The 22503-nt window shown below is 39.8% G+C and overlaps 1 protein-coding gene across 5 annotated transcripts in view; it reads right to left on the reverse strand.

The window, feature by feature from the left end:
* Nucleotides 1–22503, reverse strand: part of sez6l2 (seizure related 6 homolog (mouse)-like 2) — a 38854-nt gene that overhangs the window by 12810 nt on the left and 3541 nt on the right. For all 5 annotated transcript variants that reach the window (XM_055005150.1, XM_055005152.1, XM_035955539.2 and 2 more), the window contains 7 exons: nt 17031–17164; nt 16531–16723; nt 13366–13551; nt 13076–13259; nt 11878–12041; nt 10383–10577; nt 1473–1611 (listed from right to left, as the gene is read on the reverse strand). In XM_055005150.1, coding sequence (XP_054861125.1) covers nt 1473–1611; nt 10383–10577; nt 11878–12041; nt 13076–13259; nt 13366–13551; nt 16531–16723; nt 17031–17164 — 1195 coding nt within the window. The remainder of the gene's footprint in view (nt 1–1472; nt 1612–10382; nt 10578–11877; nt 12042–13075; nt 13260–13365; nt 13552–16530; nt 16724–17030; nt 17165–22503) is intronic.

Here is a 22503-nt window from a genome sequence, read left to right on the forward strand (position 1 = left end):
GCTGACAGCACTCGTGGCACTGTTGGTCTTTCTTTTTTATTTTTTTGTTGAGAAAAATGGTTCGATCCGTGACTCAAAAGCCATGATCCAAATCTAGTGTTTCTCCTAGCTGCAGGACTAATCCACAAAAGAAAATGTAATTGTCACTTGCCTTGCCTAGCCCCGCCTCCTTCCGGCCATCCACTCCACTGCCGGTGCGTCTCCGGTCTGTGAGGCTCTCTGCAGCTGCTGATCAACAGATTAAGTGCAGCTACGAGAGCCTCACACCTGCAGCTCATCCCATCACCTGCTATAAAGACCGGCTTCACACGGCAGTGGAACAACGACGGTCCGACACTGAGCCTGGAGCAGCCTGCGTTTCCCCCGGCCGTCCTCCAGAGCAAGGATGTGGACCTTCCCAGATAGTGAGTAGGACTGGGACCTAGCCGTCCTCTGGAGGAGGCGCATGCCGTTGCTCAGCAGCTTGCAGAGCGGGAGGTTGGGAGTCCACACCCTCTCTCTATCTGACTGCCGCCTCCGGAGGAGCCTGCCTTCCCCCCTCCCTCTCAGGTTCTGAGTTCCTGGCCATAGTGGTGTTTATAGTTACTTGTATTAGTTTCGTGAATAAAACCTGGTTAATTTCGACCTGCCTGCCGGCTGCTCTGTGTGCTTCTCACTTTGGGTTCGCCACTCCCCCCACATGTAGGTTTATGTGGTGCTGTAACATGTGGCTCCATTGCCGTGTTAACTCCAGCAGTCTGTGTGGAAGACTCCAGTGATACACAATGAAAGAATTGATTATCATCTTCTGCAGGCTGAATGTAATGATTTTTACGTTTTTTTTTACACTCCCATGACTGCCACAGATTACATATTTTGCTCTTTTCAGAACCAGAACATTTAATTTATTGATTGCAGTCAGGATGTAAAGAGGCTTTCAATACATACAACAAACAAAATGCCTCCTTGATAATTTGCATACTCCAGGTTTAAGGATTTTTTTGTAGTCAGTCACATGAGTGCTGTGACACTTTTACTCTGTGAGGCACATTTATTCATCAACATTTCCATTTTTTAAAAATTATCTTTCACTCCAAACCACTGGCCTGTTAGATGATGAGCTTGGCAGCATGAAGAGATTACTGTACACACTGAATAACGAAGAAGCTAATCTTTAGATTTTATGACGAGAGCAGAGTGACACTGCCACCAACAAGCGAAGCTAAAAACACATTCAAGGCTTTTCAGGATTTTCTTTCTCACTTGTATAAAGCAAATGCATAAAGGTTAAACGTTTTAGACATGAAACATACTCTGAATGATAAAGATAGTCAAACTGCACTTTGGTTTCCAGATGTTTGATTCAGTGTAATATTGAAGGCTTGCATTTAGACACAACATTTATTAAGTAAATGTTACTCTATTTGCAGAGACACCTGATGTATATGTGACTACAGCACAATACCCATTTCCCAAAATCTGAAGATACTCACATCTGGACGTCCAGTTCGATGTGTTTCTCCTCATTGCCATGGATCTGCCACACACAGTCCAGCCCCTTGGAGTAGCTCTGGGGCCAATCAGGAGACAGAATGGTGCCAACGGGCTCAGTCAGCTCCCCTCCACACAGAGCTGACAGAACAGAGTAGAGACACTGGGGTGAGGACACTGAGAATTTTGCTCGAATGATGAGAGAATGATGAAGTTACAAGAGAAATTGGAACAAGGACAGCAACTGGAAAAGGATGGAGCAGAGAGAAAATAAAAAAGAGACAATAGATTAAAGACATTGCATCATGAGTGCACATCCATCCTGCCACGACAAATCAAACAGTGGTTAACCTACTTGCAGAAGAATTACTGAATGTGAAGAATGATCACTTTAACACTATTACCTCATTTCTCGACAACAAATACAGCAGCTTGTAGTGTGACACAACACAGACAGCAAAGAAAGTGTGTCAGTAGGGGAATGACGCTTCTGTTTTAATGTGCAAGTGCAATTTGACTGTGTTTGGAGGCTACAGCTGACTTCACATAAATTGCCAGGATTGAGATAATGGACACTAAACTTTCATAAACAGCTTTGATATAAACAATCTCAGATTGAAGCAATCACCAGTGGATCCATCATCAACGACAGACAAACCCGCTACCACACATGGATGCTCAAGCCAATCAGTCCTCTGACATCCCACCATTCAATTCTCTACATCACCGAGTATGAGAGCTGCTTGTGCTTCCCTGTAAGGAAAAACACAGCGCAGCATATGGCTTCGTGAATGTCTATGTATCACTTTTAACGCTTGGTTGAAATGATAGCACCTGTGTTTTCAGCCAGTCCTTGACCCAGTGCAAAGTCTCTGCCAGCTTTGTATCTATCACAGCCTCTCAGTTTTCACAGCATGCTAGCAGATGAGCAGATGACACAGTCAGCGTGGCCACATCTTGAAGCTGCATGCGCTCGCCTCAACACAGTTCAGTCAGTTTGCATATTAATGAATGAAAGGACGTGCAAAAAAACTAACAAAACGCCATGTGCTATCTAAATATGGATTAGTGACACATTTAGCTTTAGTTAAAATACAGAAATGAAGCCAAGAAATTAACAGGAAGAAGGACAATAAAGTTTGATAAGAGAAACAATTTGATTTCATAAACTGCTGAGAGAACTAAAAAAATTTTTTGTGCAGTATAACTGAATTATATAGCAATAAATCATAACAAGAAAAGAAAAAAGAAGTTGAATTCCTTTAATTGACAATTATAGAATAAGAAAAAAAAGAATCAACATATAGGTACAGCATTTTTGCACCTGATCTCAGGTGTTACCTACACTGGAGAAAAAAACCCAAAGGTGTTTATATAGATCAATATTATACTATCATACTGTACTATATTTTTAATTAGTTACCACACTTTCCTTATCTACTCTCTGTGATCACAGCCTGCAGTTCAACCACGCTCAGCAAAAACTTTTGTGACATGACTGTTTGTCAAAGCTGATCCATTAGAGAGTAATATGGGACACTCCTCATCAAATTTTGACAGGTCCCAATCAGAAGCTGCTATGTCACAAGGGGGCGGGACTTTGCCCTAAGGCGTTCAATCAGAGGCTGCCACATCATAAGGCGGGCTATAGTATGGGGATCCAATGAAAGACTGCCACCCCATCCGCCATATTTGTAGTTTTTAAAATAAAATCAATAAAAGGAAATGGCGTATTTAAAAATGCTGGAAATGATCGATTTAAAAAATGATTTATGAAACAATAATAATAAAATTCCCACGCTGCGGTCATCCAATGAGGTGTGAGGGGAAGGGTGAATGAGAACCAATGAGAAGAGGAGTATGGGGGCTTCTTCATTTATAAAAGGCAGTAGGCCTCTCTGTAGACCACACCGTTGAATAGAACTCACCATGGCTCAGAAAATGTTGGATGTCCAGGGGTATGCGGTTCCCCAAGCGAGCGGCAGAAAAGTTTGGGTCTGATATGACTGGTTACATGTGCTCCTGTTAAGCGCTGAAGACAGAATGTACATGTCCTTCTCTCCACTCCTTCTGTCCACTCCCAGTGGCCTTCTAAGTTAGGGGATGGGAGCTTAAAAGCCTCAGGACAGAGATGAAAAAGGTCTTAGAACAGAGGATTATGAATCCCTAAGTTAATCGTTAGATCTCTTTAAAAAAAAAAAGGAGTTTATTGTTTTATCGCTTTATTGGTATTGCTTGTCCAGACAATGAGGCACCCAAACTCTGAAGACAGAGCATGGTCAAACTCAGGTCAGAGTCACCACCACGATTCCACCTCCATTTGAAAGCTCTCGTTAGGTTGATAAGAAGTCAGAAATCATATAGTTATTTGAGTACAGAGTGTAGTGAGACCATTAAAATTTCCAAGTCCGGAAAAAACTAATCACAAAAAAAAAGCACCACCCTCGTTCTGAGCAATAAATCACTGATCACCTGAACACTTGAATGCCTCTTAACTCATTTTTCTCTAAAACTGAGTTTACGATGGATGGACACGTTTTCACTGAAGCTATAGTTGCTGTACAAGTGCATTCAGCTGCTGAGGACACTGCGATACATGTAGTCTCTGGTGAGTATCTTTAAAGCCATGTCTTCAAATAATTATCGGTTATAAAAAACAAGACAAGATAGTAATATGATTCATATTATGGAATGACTGTGTTTTATTTATTTCTATGCATACATCTTTTCAGTATCGTTAAATTTAACTTTTTGTTTCTTTGTTTTTTACCTTTAAGTGGTCCCTGAGGAATTTTTGGGCATTAACTTTTCCCAGTCAGATTATGGTAATTTTCATTCTTTTTTTTTTTTTTTTTTTTTTAATGAATATTCATTCTTCAAACCCTTCCCAGCAGGGGTATATGTGTATATATGTAGCTGTGTAAGCTTACAGAGATTCAAAGGTGTTGCTGTCATCATATCTGTTTGCAGACTTTTCAGGCCGAATTCGGAGCACATTGAATGCCCACAATCCGGCCGTTTTTTTCGGGGAGTTAGATTCTATCTCCCTGGTTCAGAACTCTTCGACTCGCTCTCCTCAAGCCAAATCTAGACAGCGAGCAGGCCGGTTGTCCATGACCAGACGTCGGCTTCATGTTCCTGAGGAGACCAGTCCAGAAGAGATTTCAACAGTGACTCACAGTGATCCAGAGACCTGTCAACAGCCGGGGTACAGCTCTTTAGACGGATCTGCTCCTGTGGACCGGTTAAACAGCTCCAAAGCAGGGCCCAGTCTACCACCACCGTCATCACCACCGGCAGGCCTCACTGTCCCAGAAGTCACTCAACAGCCTGAGGCCTTACTGGTAGGATCAGAAACAAACAGCTCTGAAGCAGGGACCGGTTTGCCTCCGCCATCCTCCAACAGCCGAGCGATGGAACCACAGACAACGGGGCCTGGAGGTAGTCAGGAGCCGCTGCTCGGAGAGATTGCAGATTGTGATGCCTCTGGTAAGTGATTTTATCATTATTTTCTGTCGTGAAAATTTGTTCATATGGGGAAAACTTGTTCATATGGCCTGCATGTGACCCTACCTGCCTCCAAATTCTAAATAAAATTTTATTTATAAATTTTTTGAAAACATTTCTAATGTTCTGCAAAGATTTGTCTCAGGTCCCTTCTGAAGCTGCAGCTCCTGTGACTCCACCTCCCCCGCAATCATCATCTCTCCCAGAGCAAGCTGCTTCACCCTCTGCACATCGATCAAAGAGGCAGCAAACTGTCAGCATTAGGAGACAGGTCAGACATATGTCTCTTCATTATGACCCGTTTTATCATTTGACTTTTGATTCAAACTGGATGATTATTAAAAACAAAAAACAAACAAACAAACAAAAAACACGCGTTTCAGATTTAAGTAGTTTTCCCTTTTCACAGACTTTGGGAAGGAACCACAGCAGGATCCGCAGAGTGCCACCTCGACAAAGACAACCCCTGCAAAGCAGAGATCGTCGCACACAAAATCAGCTGGCAAGACTAAGACAGAGTGTATAGTCAAGCGATCTCCTCCATTTTAACCATCGGTAATATTTTGTTTAGTAAGGTGTGACACAATATATCATGAATCAAAACCCAATTCCCCCTGAATTACTGAGATTAATAGAAGGCTTAAACCAACTAGCAGATGATGAGTTTCTTCACCGGTCTAACATTTCCCCATCTGAATTACTAAACTTGATCGGAGTCTTAAATGATGATGAGTTTCTTCAGTGGTACGACATAGTCCCGTCTGAGTTTCAAACAGTCATAGAAGGCCTAAACCAACTCGCTGATCAACAATCCATACCAACCTATGATGACAGTTTTCAGCAAAACTGTAACATCCCGCCTGAATTACTTGCTGCAATAAACATTATAAATCAAAAAATAAATTCTCCAAAACACAGTCCATCCGCCGTTGACCAATCTCCTGAGTTGACCCTCACACAGCAACCTGGTCAGAGTGGTATAACTGTTTATGATGTACAGAGAGGTTTTGATGAAATAAACCGAGCTCTTGAAAACTGTAACCGCAGCCCACTCTCAGATTCACAGCAATCAAATGGATCTCCTGTGTTATCCATACAAAATGCTGATCAAATTCAACTAAATGCTGACCCACAAGAGGGGGGTAATTTGAGACAGGAGGCTGAAACCTCCTCAAATCTTTCTCAAAATCCGAGTCCCATCAACACAACCATACGAGATCGTTTTAACAATGTGGAAATGAGACGCATTTTATCCATTCCTCCCCCTGAAAATCCACCTGATCTTGCTCAATTTTAGAGTGTCATGGTCAACCTTCACAATCTAGCTGAAAGAGTTAAATCACAGGCTAGATGCGGAGACGTTGTGCAGCTGGAGATCATTGGGGAGAATGTGCGAGATCATGTGTCTATCACCGCCACTGAGGATGGTGATGGTATCTTACCCGCGTTTGAAGGCTTACTAGACCAGCTGGTACAATCTAATACGGACATTACCGGAGACTCACAGTTAGAATTGGTTGTTCAGGTGGTGCAAAACCCCCGAGGCAGTGGTAAACGCAAGATAGAGAAAACATTAGACTGTGAAATCATCCAAAAGAAAAAACATCAACTGTATGTAGTACAAAACACAAATAATCAGCTCTGCTTTGCCATTAACCTGGCTCATCTGATGGACCCTAAAATCACAGATAGTCAAGTGCTAGAATGAGGCAAAGTGTTGCAACGTCTTGCAGGTCTGAGCGATCAGACTGCCGTCACCCTAAGTGACATTTCTAAATTTGAAGCAATTGTAAAGCATAAAATTGTAGTGTTTAGCAGACATTCTACTGACCAAGCCCTCTACCCTTTCCAAACTACCTCCCCTGATCGCTGTAATCCATCCCTCCATCCATTATCTATACACCGCTTAATCCTCACTAGGGTCGCGGGGGGGGGCTGGAGTCTATCCCAGCTGACTCAGGCGAAGGCAGGGGACACCCTAGACAGGTCGCCAGTCTGTCGCAGGGCTACATATATAGACAAACAATCACTCTCACATTCACACCTACGGGCAATTTAATAATAATAATAATTTAGAGTAATCAATTAACCTCAGCATATTTTTGGACTGTGGGAGGAAGCCGGAGTACCCGGAGAAAACCCACGCATGCACAGGGAGAACATGCAAACTCCATGCAGAAAGATCCCGGGAAAGCCGGGACGCGAACCAGGGATCTTCTCACTGTAAGGCGAAAGTGCTAACCACTACACCACTGTGCAGCCCTCGCCGTAATCCGTTGTTTCTATTTCTGCTTCAAAAGCACTACTACGGCATGAAAAATCTGAAAGCTTTTCTCGGAGTAACGTATGTTTGTGATTATTGTTACATGAGCTATCACCATCCCCACACACACCAGTGCAGGGGTTACTGCTCTGTCTGTAATGATCCAGCCTGTATGCAGCAGCCGTTCAACTTGATGGTCTGTGCACACTGTAACAGAACCTGCCGTACAAGCATCTGTTGTGCTAAACACAAAGAGCCTAAAGACAGACCAAAACTCAATCAGAAACTCAGCAACTGCAATCTGTTACATTAATGTACTACATTCTCTAATGAGGTTCAAATTTGTTCATTTGGTTTTTAAGGAATGTAGAGAAAAGCTTTAATAATCTTATAAGAAAAAATTGTGCATGTTTTGCTGTGACCTGAGTTTGACCTTGCTCTGTCTTCAGAGTTTGGGAGCTGCCGCTGTCAGGTCCATAAAGTATCGGCGTGTCACACACAGTTGTTTTTTTTCTGTCATTCCTCCAATGTACTGTTTAACTCAACCTTGCATATTCAACCATTTATGACCGGTTTAAGGGAATCAAGAGACAAGATACATTCAAGTGCTCAGGTGACCGGTGTGTGTGTGTGTGTGTGTGTGTGTGTGTGTGTGTGTGTGTGTGTGTGTGTGTGTGTGTGTGTGTGTGTGTGTGTGTGTGTGTGCTATCATGTCACTTGACCTCAGAGCATTCTACTTCAAGTAGCCACTCATTTATGACCGTGGTGGTGACCTGTAAGGTCAAGGTGGAATCGTGGTGGTGACTCTGACCTGAGTTTGACCATGCTCTGTCTTCAGAGTTTGGGTGCCTCATTGTCTGGACAAGCAATACCAATAAAGCGATAAAACAATAAACTCCTTTTTTTTTTAAAAGAGATCTAACGATTAACTTAGGGATTCATAATCCTCTGTTCTAAGACCTTTTTCATCTCTGTCCTGAGGCTTTTAAGCTCCCATCCCCTAACTTAGAAGGCCACTGGGATGGACAGAAGGAGTGGAGAGAAGGACATGTACATTCTGTCTTCAGCGCTTAACAGGAGCACATGTAACCAGTCATTTCAGACCCAAACTTTTCTGCCGCTCGCTTGGGGAACCGCATACCCCTGGACATCCAACATTTTCTGAGCCATGGTGAGTTCTATTCAACGGTGTGGTCTACAGAGAGGCCCACTGCCTTTTATAAATGAAGAAGCCCCCATACTCCTCTTCTCATTGGTTCTCATTCACCCTTCCCCTCACACCTCATTGGATGACCGTAACATGGGAATTTTATTATTATTGTTTCATAAATCATTTTTTAAATCGATCATTTCTGGCATTTTTAAATACATCATTTCCTTTTATAAATAAAAAAAAAACTACAAATATGGCAAATGGGGTGGTGCTAAGGGAGGGACTCTATGACGTGGCAGTCTCTCATTGGATCCCCATACTATAGCCCGCCTTATGACGTGGCAGCCTCTGATTGGACGTCTTAGGGCAAAGGCCCGCCCCCCTGTGACATGCAGCTTCTGATTGGGACCTGTCAAAATTTGATGAGAAGTGTCCCATATTACTCTCTTCCATTTATAGCTTTTGAGTTGAGTAAAAGAGCGCAGAATTTTTTGTTGTATACAGAAATTGATTATAGTAAATGGGTTAATTTTTGGTGAATTTCTAAATGAGACATGTAGAATAAAGTGATTTGCGTGAAATGTCCTGATTTTAACCCTCATCAGTACACCTGGGGTCCATGCAGACCCCAGGTGTACATAACTTGTCATATCTTTTTATTTGCAAGTTAGATTTTTCAGTCCCTTTACGTAGTTGTCAACCACCTAGTTGCCATCACATAAGGCAAAGCTTATTTGATTCCAACCAGGTTTGTGGTGTATATATAGAAAAATCATTTGGGGTCCATGTGGACCCCAGTCAGACCCCAGCCAGACTGTGCATCCATCCATTATCTGTACACCACTTAATCATCATTGGGGTCATGGGGGGCTGGAGTCTATCCCAGCTGACTCGGGGCGAAGACAGGGGACACCCTGGACAGGTCACCAGTCTATCACAGGGCTACATACAGAGACACTCATATTCACCCCTACTGGCAATTTAGAATAATCAAATAACCTCAGCATATTTTTGGACTGTGGGAAGAAGCCAGAGAACTTGGAGGAAACCCACGCATGCACAGGGAGAACATGGAGACTCCATGCAAAAAGATCCCAGGAAGGCCGGGACGCAAACCAGGGATCTCCTCGTTGCAAGGCGAAGATGCTAACCACCACGTCACTGTGCAGCCCCCAGCCGGACTGTGCATGTTTTATTTATGTATGTATGTGTTATGTTGCTCTTGTGATGACTGCTTCAGTTGCATTGTGCTTCATTTCAATTCAGGAATTCTTAGACTAATGTAAGCAATACACATCAGTAATCATTAATAGTAATCATCTGAACTATGGCAATCAGTTTATTTGTATAGCCCTTTACAACAGCCCAAAGGGTGACTAAAGTGCTTCACAGTGAAAAACAAGAGAATAACTTAAAAACAATACAGTAACTTAAATCAGGACAAACAATCACACTCGCACTCACACCTGGACCTCAGTTCCAAAGAGAGCAGTTTTAATCAAGAGGATCATATATATGCTATTCTACTACGAACGATTAATGTCTCCTTACTTTATACCATCAGAGGTATAATGGGACATGTTAATACCATTTCCTGCACACGATTCTGCACCAAAAATCACAAAAGTATGAAAATAGTGAAAATGCTGGGTTTTCTCTTGAATAAAAACATCATGTCACCCAAGTTTCATTGTTTCTTTCATATTTGTATCTACAGATGACACAGGTTTTAAGAAAATATATACTGAGAGGATATGGACAGGTACAGAAATGTGAAACTGATGAAATACTACTGGGGTCCAGGTGGACCCCAAGTGTACAGATTAATAGATTTTGCTACGTGTACTGATGAGGGTTAAGCTTAAATTTGTTTGCTCAGCACAATTCAGTTTGCATATTAATGAAGGAAAGGTCTTTCAAATAACTTAAAAACCTCTGCCTGCTATGTAAATATGCATTAGTAACACAATTAGTTTTAGTTAAACTCACCTCTGCACACAGGCTCGCTGTCATTCCAGTGAGGATTGCTGGGGTCGACACACTCAATGGTACCTGAACCTTGTTCCATGACGAAGCCCGGAGAGCAGGTGAAGGTGACGGTGGTGCCCAGCTGATACGAGATGTCACTGCTGCTGAAGTTTCCATGAGGCATGTAGGGCTCCCAGCAGTGCTCATCATCGAAAGCTGAAAAAAGCAAAAAAAAAAATTGACACAAAGCTTGTATGAATATACTAATCAGAGGTAGTAGCTACTCAGTCTGAACACCTAAGCAAATCTTAGTGAAAAATTCTGATCGTTCATCAAAATCACTTTATTACTCTGCCAAGGAACGGTGGAGTTATGTGATGATTGCTGTATGTTTGTCTGTCTGGTTGTCTGGCCATCACTTTGTCTGCTTGTTAGCAATGTTACTCAAAAACGGACAAACAGATTTGGATGAAATTTTCAGGGAGGGTCAGAAATGACACAAGGACCAATTGATTAGATTTTGTCAGTGATGCGGAATTCTGTATATTTGCGAGATAGCGGCACAGTGTCACTATAGTAAATGATCACATTCTATAGTGCAGTGATTTCTGCCATGAATTGTTTCAAGATTTCAGCAAATGGAAACGATACGACTGAGCAGCCTTGGTGGAGTACAGTGCTGAGTGCTTTTCTTGTTCTACATGTCTCGTTTAGAAAGTTACCAAAAATACCAAAAATTAAAATTTGCTTTAAATAGACTGTGTAAGAAATAGAAAAGTCTGTGCTTCTTTGTGCATCTGAGACACCATTTAGTGACTCAGCTGTGACCAACAGTAATATGACAAAAAATCGGATTTTTCAGCTGAACTAGACTGAACTGCATACTGTGTTAACACATAGCATTTCGGACAAAAGTATGGAAACAAATAATGTTTATTCAAGCCGTTTCAATTTTTATCGTTTTAGTCCACTTCTAGCTATGGTCATGCAGTTTCCATAGAGGTGCAAGACTTTATATTGCTGTGAGAAATGAGCCCACAGTGAGTAAAAATAACCAGAAATGATTTCAGCGGGTTAAGCAACCATATTTATATTTAATTGAAGAAAGAGCACTGGAGCTTTTCACTTGGAAGGAGCCAGAATCTCAAATCATCTTGGCAAGAAAAAGCACAGGTATGAGGCGCTAAAAGCTTCAGTTGTGAATCTCTGAAATATATCCCATTGAACGGTGGACAGACAAAGCCTTGGTTTTCTGAAGGGCTGTAACCTCTTGAATGTCTAAATTATCCATAAATTAGAAAGGTCAACCTTTGAAAAAAACAAAAACCTTGCAACAAGTAAAACCTTCAAGATTTTGAATAAATGGTAGTTTCCAGTAATTTAGTAATTAATCAACTTCTTTCAGGCAGAATGCTGACCCAGGTTTTCAGTATTGTACAAGGAGATTAGAAGGATGTGCAGTTGAATGTGCAGAAGACCTCATGCAAGCAAAAGGATATGAAGAGTCTCTCCTCACCCTCGTATCGCAGCGCCAGCAGCAGAGGGATGGAGGAGGAGTCAGCTGTGAGCTCCAGGTACAGAGTGGAGCTCTCACTCAGCAGCCCACGTTCTGGGACGTCATCCAGGTCCGAGTCAAAGAGCGGCAGAGACAGGGAACTGTTTCCACTGCGCACAATTAACCTGAGAGGAATATATCACAAAGACACCTAGTGGTGAGCTCCAAAAGACAGAGATGCTATGATATGTGCCTGAATAAGGAATGTATAACTGTGCATGGACAGCAGGTTGAAGGAAAATCAACATAAACAGGTTAACATGTAGGACACTGGTGTAGAATTAAACCATTTTTCACTCAATAATGTGCAGTAACTACAATAACTAATTCTCTCTGTAATAACACAAACAGTTCAAATATAGCTAAATTACTATTTATTGTATACTTATATTTTGATTTTATTTTTCTAGAAAATATTAAAGCCAAGTCTATATATCTTTTAAATATTTTCCTTAGAAGTAAGCGTATTTTACTTTGTATGTTTATACTTTTCTACTTATGTTTATATTTTTAGTACATTCCTACTTGTTAACTTAAATTTCTAAGGCTTTGAATGGGAGCAACTGTAATGTAAGCAATTTCCCCTCTGGGATCAATAAAGCAATTTCTGATTCTGAAATCAAATTTTCATCAAAGTTTCCAGTAAGTTAGAAATTAATTTTAATGACTTACTTTATATATTTTTAGAGATTGCATAAATAGTTTCTTTTACTTGTTCTCTTTTTTATTTGTGCTAATGGTACTAATGCTAGTGGGCAGTGTGTGTGAGAAATATAAAGAACGAGAATCAGCCCAACAATTCTATTGCAGCCTGTAGGCAACAAAGGGCAAAATACCATAATTTGTTAAGCATTAAAGATAGAAGACAGCCTATTGTGTAAATTTTGAGTGTGAATTTGATCATTTTACCAATGTTTAACTTTAGAATTGTTAATTAAGCTAAACAACTGAACAATAATCTAATATCCGACTGTCCAAAATCTATAAGAACATACTTGTCTGAGATGCCAAAACTAAAAATAGAAGCCTTAATATTTTACAAAAAAGATGTTTTAAACAATGGCCATTCTTTACATTGACTTAGAAAGGTTCAGATAACATATTCTGTCATATGTAAACTAGACAGACAGATTGAAGCCTTGTAGAAACACAAACTTACTTATCATCATCTTCATCCAGTGCAATCCTCTCAAAGTGTAGGTGGAGTCTGTGTCCCTCTTTGGCTTCTATCAACCAGTGGCAGCTCAGATTATTTCCATTACTGTGGTTGCTGACAGATGGAGGAGGTGGAGACAGGATCCGTCCCACAGTAGCATTACGAATCCACCCTCCACAAGACACAGCTGAGCGAATAATAATATCCCACATATTATTTTACAAACTCCGCCACACTAATGAGCAAAAAACCTCTCCAGTTTCGGCACATTTAATAGAAATTCATGTACGAACCAACACATTGAGGCTCAGGGGTGCTCCAGTGTGGCTGTGTTGTGTTCACACATGTTGCCACCTCATGGCCACGAACCTGGAAACCTGGATCACAGTGGAAGTGGGCCTGACCTCCAGGGTGGATGTCCGTCACTGTCACTCCGCCGCCCTCAGGGGACAGAGGGAACGGGCAGGAGAGCAGGAAGGCTGGTGATGGAGGTAGAGGAAAATAAATGGTTTCATTAAAGTTTCAAAGCAGCTTCTCTTGGTGATTTTCTTCTCTCTGATCGTCTTTCTCATTTTCATCTACAATTTCATTTCCCCAGTTTCACAGTTTCGATGTGTCATTATTCCTGAGCATTGAGTTTTCCCTCCACATTCTAGAAGTTATTCAGCTGGGTGTTAATCTTTAAATCTTGAGATGTTTGTGATGTCTTTCTTTAACACTCTGAACCCCAGGCAGATTGTTGATGTTTTTGCAACTTCTCGCTGTGTTTCTTTTCATTTGTATTTTGTTGCCATACTTTGGCCTTTTCTACCTGCGTAAGTACAGCCTGCAGTTCAGTCCAGCTCAGTCAAAAAATCCCAGAATTTTTGTGACTTGACTGTTTGTCAAAGCTGAACCACTTCTAGCACTGAAGTTGAGTGAAATTGTACAGAATTTTTTAAACTGAATTTTATTAAAGCAAACAGGATTACTTGTGGCAAACTTCTAAATGAGACATGTAGAATAAAGTGATTTGCATGAAATGTCCTGATTTTGAGCATAAATTTGGTTGCATTTTCTGATTTGTCACAGATGAGTAGTTCAAAGACCTTTGGAAGGACAATTCTTCTGTTTTTAGAGTTTCATGGTGTAATTTTAATTTTAGCCTCCCCCATCACCAGACAGATATAGACAGATTTGTCCCAGGTGATGTGGCTGAGCAGGTGCCATCTCCCTCCACTTGTCTGTTCACCAGCACCTGCATCGTATATCCTCCTTTTATGAAGATGCTACTGAAGTCTGATTACCTAAACCTTTCTCCCTTGATTGGAGCTGACTTAGGGGGAAGACAGGATTCTAAACACTCTTCAGATCTGGTATCAGTTTAGACAGCACTTTAAATTCTCAGATGCATCTTCCTTAGGTCCATTAACCAACAACCACCTATTTCCTCCATCACTTCTGGACCCAGTGTTTTCAGTATGGTTTGACAAGGGTATTAAACAATTCAAAAATCTATATATAGGCGGTGTCTTTGAGAGCTTCGGTAACCTGTCCTCCAGGTATGACCTCCCTCCTTCTCATTTGTATCGCTATTTCCAAATCCGTGATTTTGTCTCCAAATGTTTCCCGAATTTTCCCTCTGCACCTCCAGGACAACTTTGGGAGAACTTGTTCTCACACAGTCCTCAATAGAAAAGCTTAATTTCCAACATGTACAACTTCATCTTGTCCTTAAGTAATCATTTTAGTACCAAAACTAAGAGTACATGGGAAAAGGAACTGGGAATCCAATTAAATGAAAACCTCTGGCATCATGCTATAGACAGGATACGATCTAGAACTTCTTGTGCTCGTCTGGGATTCATTCAATTTAAGGTCCTGCATAGGGTCCATTTTTCTAAATCCAGACTGGCTGGAATTCATCCAGAAGTGAAGGATGAATGTGATAAATATCATGGCTCTCCTTGTCATCTCAGCCATATGTTTTTTTTTTGCCCAGCGCTAAATGATTTTTGGACCAGGTATTTTAATATTATGTCCACTGTTCTTGGAGTAAATTTGCAGCCTTACCCATTGATTGCTATATTTGGGATTCCTGATGCTTCTCTTGCATTAAATTCTAACCAAAAGGACATTTTAGCTTTCACATCCCTATTGGCGAGATTTTGTTTACTGCTACATTGGAAATCTGTCAAATGTCCTTCCATCTCCCGGTGGCTTAAGGACACCATATTCTTCCTAAAACTTGAGAAGATAAAATATACTTTGAGAGGATCCACTGATAAGTTTTTCTGTAAATGGCAACCGTTCATATCATATTTTACAAGTTTGAAGCTACTCGCCAACTGAATGTGTGCCTGTTACTGTGTTTCATAAATTTTGAATAACCAGTATTATATGTTGGTCATATGTGCTAAGCTGAGGTGGGATGGGGTGGATGGGAGGGGGGTTATGTTCTATATTGTTCTGTTATCTTGTTTTGCTTTTGTGTACATATATGTACGTGTCTTTGTTTAAGTGCTGACATATACCTGTATGTGTATGCATTCATGACTGCGTGCTTATGTGTATACGTGTTTAAAAAAGAAAAAAGTTGATTGTATTCTTTACTGACATTATCTAATCAAATTTTTTAAACTGAATTTTATTAAAGCAAACAGGATTATTTGTGGCAAACTTCTAAATGAGACATGTAGAATAAAGTGATTTGCATGAAATGTCTTGATTTTGAGCATAAATTTGGTTGCATTTTCTGATTTGTCACAGATGAGTAGTTCAAAGACCTTTGGAAGGACAATTCTTCTGTTTTTAGAGTTTCATGGTATAATTTTAATTTTAGCCTCCCTCATCACCACCTTTATAGACAGATTTGTCCCAGGTGACGTGGCTGAGCAGGTGCCATCTCCCTCCACTTGTCTGTTCACCAGCACCTGCATCGTATATCCTCCTTTTATGAAGATGCTACTGACGTCTGATTACCTAAACCTTTCTCCCTTGATCGGAGCTGACTTAGGGAGAAGACAGGGGACATACTGGACAGGTTACCAGTCTATCGCAGGGCTACACAATCACACTCACATTTACACCTACGGACAATTTAGAATGACCAATTAACGCGAGCATGTGGATTGTGGGAGGAAGCCGAAGAACCTGGAGAAAACCCACGTATGCACAGGGAGAACATGCAATCTCCATGCAGAAAGATTCCAGGCTGGGACAAGAACCGGGGATCTTCTAGCTGTAAGGCAACGATGATAACCACCCAGCCTCTGTGCAGCCTCATTTAGAAATTTTTAAAAAAAATTTAAAGAGAAATCCTCTATGCTTCTGTGCTTTCTGTGTCTATGCAGGCTTTTATTCCAACCGCAGAAAACATTCTCTGAGTAAATCTGGTGCTGTATTCAGTTGGAAAGAAAACTTGTATGAAGTCTTCATGGAAATCGTTTATCTCCTATTCATCTTGTGGGTTCATTTACCTTGATAGTGGAGGCTGAACATGCCATGGTTGGTCTGTCGGAGGCTGCGATAGTGAATGTACACCTGGTTGGTTGTACTGCGAATCACCTGGCCCTCTTTCATCAGAGTCTCGTTGGCCAACAGCTCCGGTCCTGAACCTCCGTAGCCCATGATGGTCAGAGACTCGTCCTTAGAGAGGTTGGCCTTCCTCACCTAGAGGCAGAAAGAGAACACATAGATCCTGTTCTGTAAGCCGTCCTGAATAAATAAACATGTCAATCAGGAGTTTGTGAAATAATCCCACTGACATTGATACACATTTGTCATCCAGAAGAAGACAAACTGATCATTGTTGCAGTCTGTTGATGCAAATGTTGCACCACTGAGATGAACACAAACAGCAGTTCTGAATGCAACCATATTTGTGTCTATATTCCTCTTTGTAATACAAATTCAGAAGTCTACGTATTCCATTAAATTTTGGAAGTATTCAACTTTATGGATTCATATTGAACTTCACCTGAATTTCCACACCATAACCCGCATACACAGTAATGCTGTAGGTACATTCCAAAGGAGAAAAAGACGACGAGGATGCAGGATCTGGTGACTCGACAACATCGTCCATTGCAGACAAAGTGGCATTGCATTGTACTGTAAAAAACAAAAAGAGAGAGTGAGCAAGAAAAGAAGAAATAAAAAAGTGTGTCGAGAAATATTTTTACAATTTGCACTACTGTTGAAAAGTTTGGGGTCACCCAGACAATTTTAAGTTTTCCATGAAAACTCAAATTTTTATTCATGTGCAAACATAATTGCACAAGGGGATTCTAATCATCAATTAGCCTTTCAACACGATTAGCTAACACAATGTAGCATTAGAACACAGGAGTGATGGTTGCTGGAAATGTTCCTCTGTACCCCTATGCAGATATTCCATTAAAAATCAGCTGTTTCCAGTTAGAATAGTCATTTACCACATTAACAATGTCAAGACTGTTTCTCTTGAGCACACCAGCTCACCTCTGACTCAAACACTGTAAAACTACTTGATGCTACATAGCAGCAAGTTAGGATACTTGTAGTAATTCGCAATAATGATGCAGAAAGCTCCAACCTGCTCAATGCAAGGTTTGCCTGTTTAGGTTTGTTACATATGAAATCCTGGGAATCTGTGCTTTTGGCTCATCATTGGTGGGAATGCTCAGCCATTTTGAGTTCTCTTCTAGTATTTATGAACGTCTCACATCCATCGATTCATCCATTATATATACACCACTTAATTCTCATTAGAATCGTGGGGACGCTGGAGTCTATCCCAGCCGACCTTTGGACGAAGGCAGGTGACACTCTGGACAGGTCACCAGTCTATTGCAAGGCCACATAGAGACAAACAATCACACTCGCATTCACCTAAGGACAATTTAGAGTTACCAATTAACCTGAGCATGTTTTTGGACTCAACTGATATTTTTCCAGCCAGTCAAAGCATTGTTTGGATTAAAGTACACTGTGAACATGTATGTAGTCAATGTGGTCTCTTGATAATTCACAATTTGTACAGTGTGAAATGAGATGGGATTAGAAGGAATATGTGATCATTAATTGGGTTACGAGTTATCATGTATTTGTTCAGCTTAAACACTCTATCAGACACTAAAACTGCAGATAAAATATGAAAACAAACCTGTAACCCGTTTTTTTGGGTGAGGACTTGAGATCGAATATAAGAGAGATGTTATATTCAGATCTTTTATCAAACTGTGTCTTCACTGTGTCTCTGGATGCCTCCTACACTCCTGATTATCTAAACTGAGTATTTATAAGGATGCCTCATCATCTGCAAAATCTTAAAACATGTAGCTGTGTTTGGTTGTTTTATAAATCAAGTGCAAGATTCTGCATCCACAAAAAATGACATTGAGTTAAAAAGTGAGCACATATTTGCCTTAAATATCGATACATTTGCATTCAGGCAGAAAATAGATAACTTAAATAGGATTACACATTTGTACAAGGCTTATATTTAGTACATTTATTGTAAATATAGTCATCACCAACAGAAAGCACAGACAGTTTCATCTCATGTAAGGGACAAGCAGTGGCAAATTTCTGTTTCATCTTTGGATGTGAAATCTAAAACCAAAAAACCAATTTGACAGTCCATGGTAACTGATAGTATTTGTAAGTAACTTTTCTAGACTGCATAACTTGCAGAAACTGCAAATCATTTAAACAGAATGCAATTATTGACCCCCCTTTATAATATTAGTGGCAGCAACAATTAAAGCAATTTGTGTGAAATATTAAATGTTTTTTCGTTTTTGTCTCCAGTCATTGATTAAACACAAAAAACACATCTCTGTATATAAAAACTGAATATCTGGAAGCTTTTTCCATGAAAATGATCCCTTCCTGCTCTGAAATAGCTTAGCTTTATCTGCATCAGTGTTTCATTTAAAATGTGCAGATCTATGACGTCTCACCTCATGCACCTCTCCTCACTTATTGCAACTTGAGCACACCAGCTCACCTCTGATTCAAACACTATAAAACTAACTACTTGAAGCTCTATAGCAGCAAGTTAGAATACTGTAGTAATTCAAATTAATTATGCAGAAAGCTCCAACCTGCTCAATGCAAAGATTGGCTGTTTAGGTTTGTTACATATGAAATCCTGGGAATCTGTGTTTTTGGCTCATCATTGGTGGGAATGCTCAGCCATTCTGATTTCTCTTCTAGTATTTATGAACTTCTCGTATCCATCCATTCATCCATTATCTGTACGCCACTTAATTCTCATTAGAGTCGCAGGGTGGGGTCACTGGAGTCTATCCCAGCTGACTTTTGGGCGACGGCAGGGGACACTCTGGACAGATCACCAGTGTATCGCAGGGCCACATAGACACAAACAATCACACTCGCATTCACCTAAGGACAATTTAGAGTTAGCAATAAACCACCAAGCGCAACCACTGCGCAGTCTGGGCAAGGTGAAGAACTTTAATATAATAACAAAGTTCGCTAGAATGGCAACTTGTTGTTTCTACACTCTAAAACTATCTGGTAGGTAAACTGAAATACAGTTGTTCTGTTTCACCTGAGCTGTTTCCTGTCCTAATGCTAAGCAACTAAATGCTTTTTGTAGTAATATGAGAGTGATGCTGTTCTTCTCAGCTCTCGGAACGTAATCAAAAAAGCAAATTTTCCATAAGGTGCTTTACAGAAATCACAATTCCCAGAAAGAAACACGATACAACTGCAGAGTGACACTCTTTCTCACACACACACTTCCCAGGTCATTCATCTTGCAGGATATTTCTCTGCCTGCATCTGTTGTAAATCAGCTGACCCTTCAACCCGCTCCATCACATTTCCTTAATTGCCATTTGTAGCTGTTATCGTGCACTTCTCATCTACCTTCAGTAAGAAGCTGCACAGACACTCAAGCCAATGGGAAAAATGCTGTAACAGTAAGTGTATTTCTGCCCATCATTGGGACACAGTGTTAGTCTGCTGCTCATGAAGCTGTGTTGACTGATTTGTTACAGGCAGACAATAACAGTGCTGGTTTTAGTATTTCTGGAAACACCCGTGTGGCCTTTTTTTCAGTTCAGTTGTTGTCATACCCAGCAATATTTTTTTTATTTGTTGTAACAATGACTAAAATGCATAACAAGAATTTGGATACGCAACTTTTCATGTGACAATGTGACCAGAGTCGCAGTGGAATCAACACATCCCATTCACAACATTCTTCCAGAAAAAAGTCCAGTCAGAGTTTCAAGTAATTATAGTCACAAAGTTCTATAGTTTTCAGGACTGATTTGGACTTAAACCAAGGTAATAAATAAGGAATTGGAATATGCACATGTGCTGACATCACTGTAATTCACAAAAAAAGCAATATGATTAGCAATTTTTGTCTTGCCTTCAATAAAATTACATAAATCTTTTATATGTGTATAATGTATATACATAATGTAACACACACACACACACACACACACACACACACACGCACACACACACCCACACACACATACCCACACACACACACACACACACACACACACACACACACACACATATATAATGTAAAATAACATGAAAAAGGGCTAGAAAATGTATTTCATTTATGGAAAATTATATTATTTTCTGTTATTCTTACATGATTTCTTTGGTTGTCTTTTAGCAGTAGCTTTTTTAAAATAGTGTATTGACTGGTCGATTCACTGACTATATCAAATAAAAAACACAAGGTTGAACTGCATCGTTTTCAGTGTATTCCTTCATTTCTTTGTGTCCCTCCAAAGGTTTCAGGCATGAATCCTGAAATGTATAAATAAAGCATCTAATTCCTGCAGAAAAAAGAACTAAAGCACAAACTCGGCATTGCTGCACTGATATCGTTACCAAACAAGACTAAAAATATTCCACCTTTAACAGTGCACTAACAATCTAAAATCAATACTGGATAATGCATATACTACAAAATATGAATTCACATTAGTATCAGGTAATTGACTGACTCCAAAGATAAGATAAACTTTATTGATCCCTCAGTGGGGAAAATTTAAATGTTTCAGTGCGCTAGATAAAGATGAGGCATGAGAGATGCAGAACAAGAATGACAAAAGTGCAATAAGTCTAAAGATGAGCATAAAATAAAGGTTTAATAAAGAACAATGTACAAGGCATGGTAAATTTACATATGAACATATGACATGATGAATTTCCATCAGTATGTACATACAGGTATGACATGTTGAATTTGCATATGAACATATACACATATGGATATTTACACATGACATGAATAATTTACATGTGCATATATACAGATATGACAAGATGAATATGCATATGCATACATATGACATGATGAACTGACATGTGGATATATACACATGACATGATTTACATGTATATATACACACAGGTATGACATGGTGCATTTACATATGGGTATATACAGGTCTGATATGGTGAATTCATGTATTGATATGTCCACATATGACATGATATGTGCGGCGCGCACACACACAGGTATGACATGATGAATGTACCTCATATCTCTCTCTCTCTCTCTCTCTCTCTCTCTCTCTCTCTCTCTCTCTCTCTCTCTCTCTCTATATATATATATATATATATATATATATATATATGTATGTATATACAAATTAGTGGTGGGACGCCATTAAAAAAATGTAATCTAATTAATTACAGGCTTTGTAATTAATAAATCGCAATTAATTGCAGTTTTGACAAATAGCAATATTTGACACAATAAGTGTTTTTCAATTCAAATAAAATTGTGGTTGACAGTTGAATCAATGAATAGACATATACGTGTTTATAATTTAAAATTTATTCAAAAAATGGAAAATGGGACCTATAGAAAAAAGTGATTTTGATGACTTAAAGCCTGAATTTAGTTGTTTTCTTCACTGTATGGCACATAAAATCAGCATAAGTAGTTCAAGGGGCTTCAGAAAGTTGAAAATCCACAGATTCATTCTGTTTTCATCTTATCTGGGTCTGATAAATGGTGTAATTTTGATGGTTCTTTTTATAGGAATATCAGTTTTTATTTATGTAATTTTTTATAAACAAAAAGTTTATAATTAAGAGATATTTTTGTTGTTTAGGTTATTCCTCCTCCAAGGAGGCAGAGTCTCAACGGAGTAAAAACTTAAACCACAAACATGTTTCATTTCTATTTATCTGCAGTTTTCATCTGTCTGCTACATTCACAGATTACTGCAAATCTAAGTGCAATTATAGCGATTTTATTCATCATTTTAAGACTTTCTGTAAACTCAAGCACTGTCTAGAAAAGTGGTTTATTATGGGATGGCTACACCGTTAGCCGTTAGCATGACTCGTAGCTAACGTTAGCTCTGGTGCTAACAGTAAGGTTTTACATTGACGTGATACTGTTGGCTTGAAGTGACGCAGTGATCAGAAAACTCTTTGTTGTACAATTTGCA

The sequence above is a fragment of the Amphiprion ocellaris genome, chromosome 19 (assembly GCF_022539595.1).
Source record: "Amphiprion ocellaris isolate individual 3 ecotype Okinawa chromosome 19, ASM2253959v1, whole genome shotgun sequence".
NCBI lineage: Eukaryota > Metazoa > Chordata > Actinopteri > Pomacentridae > Amphiprion > Amphiprion ocellaris.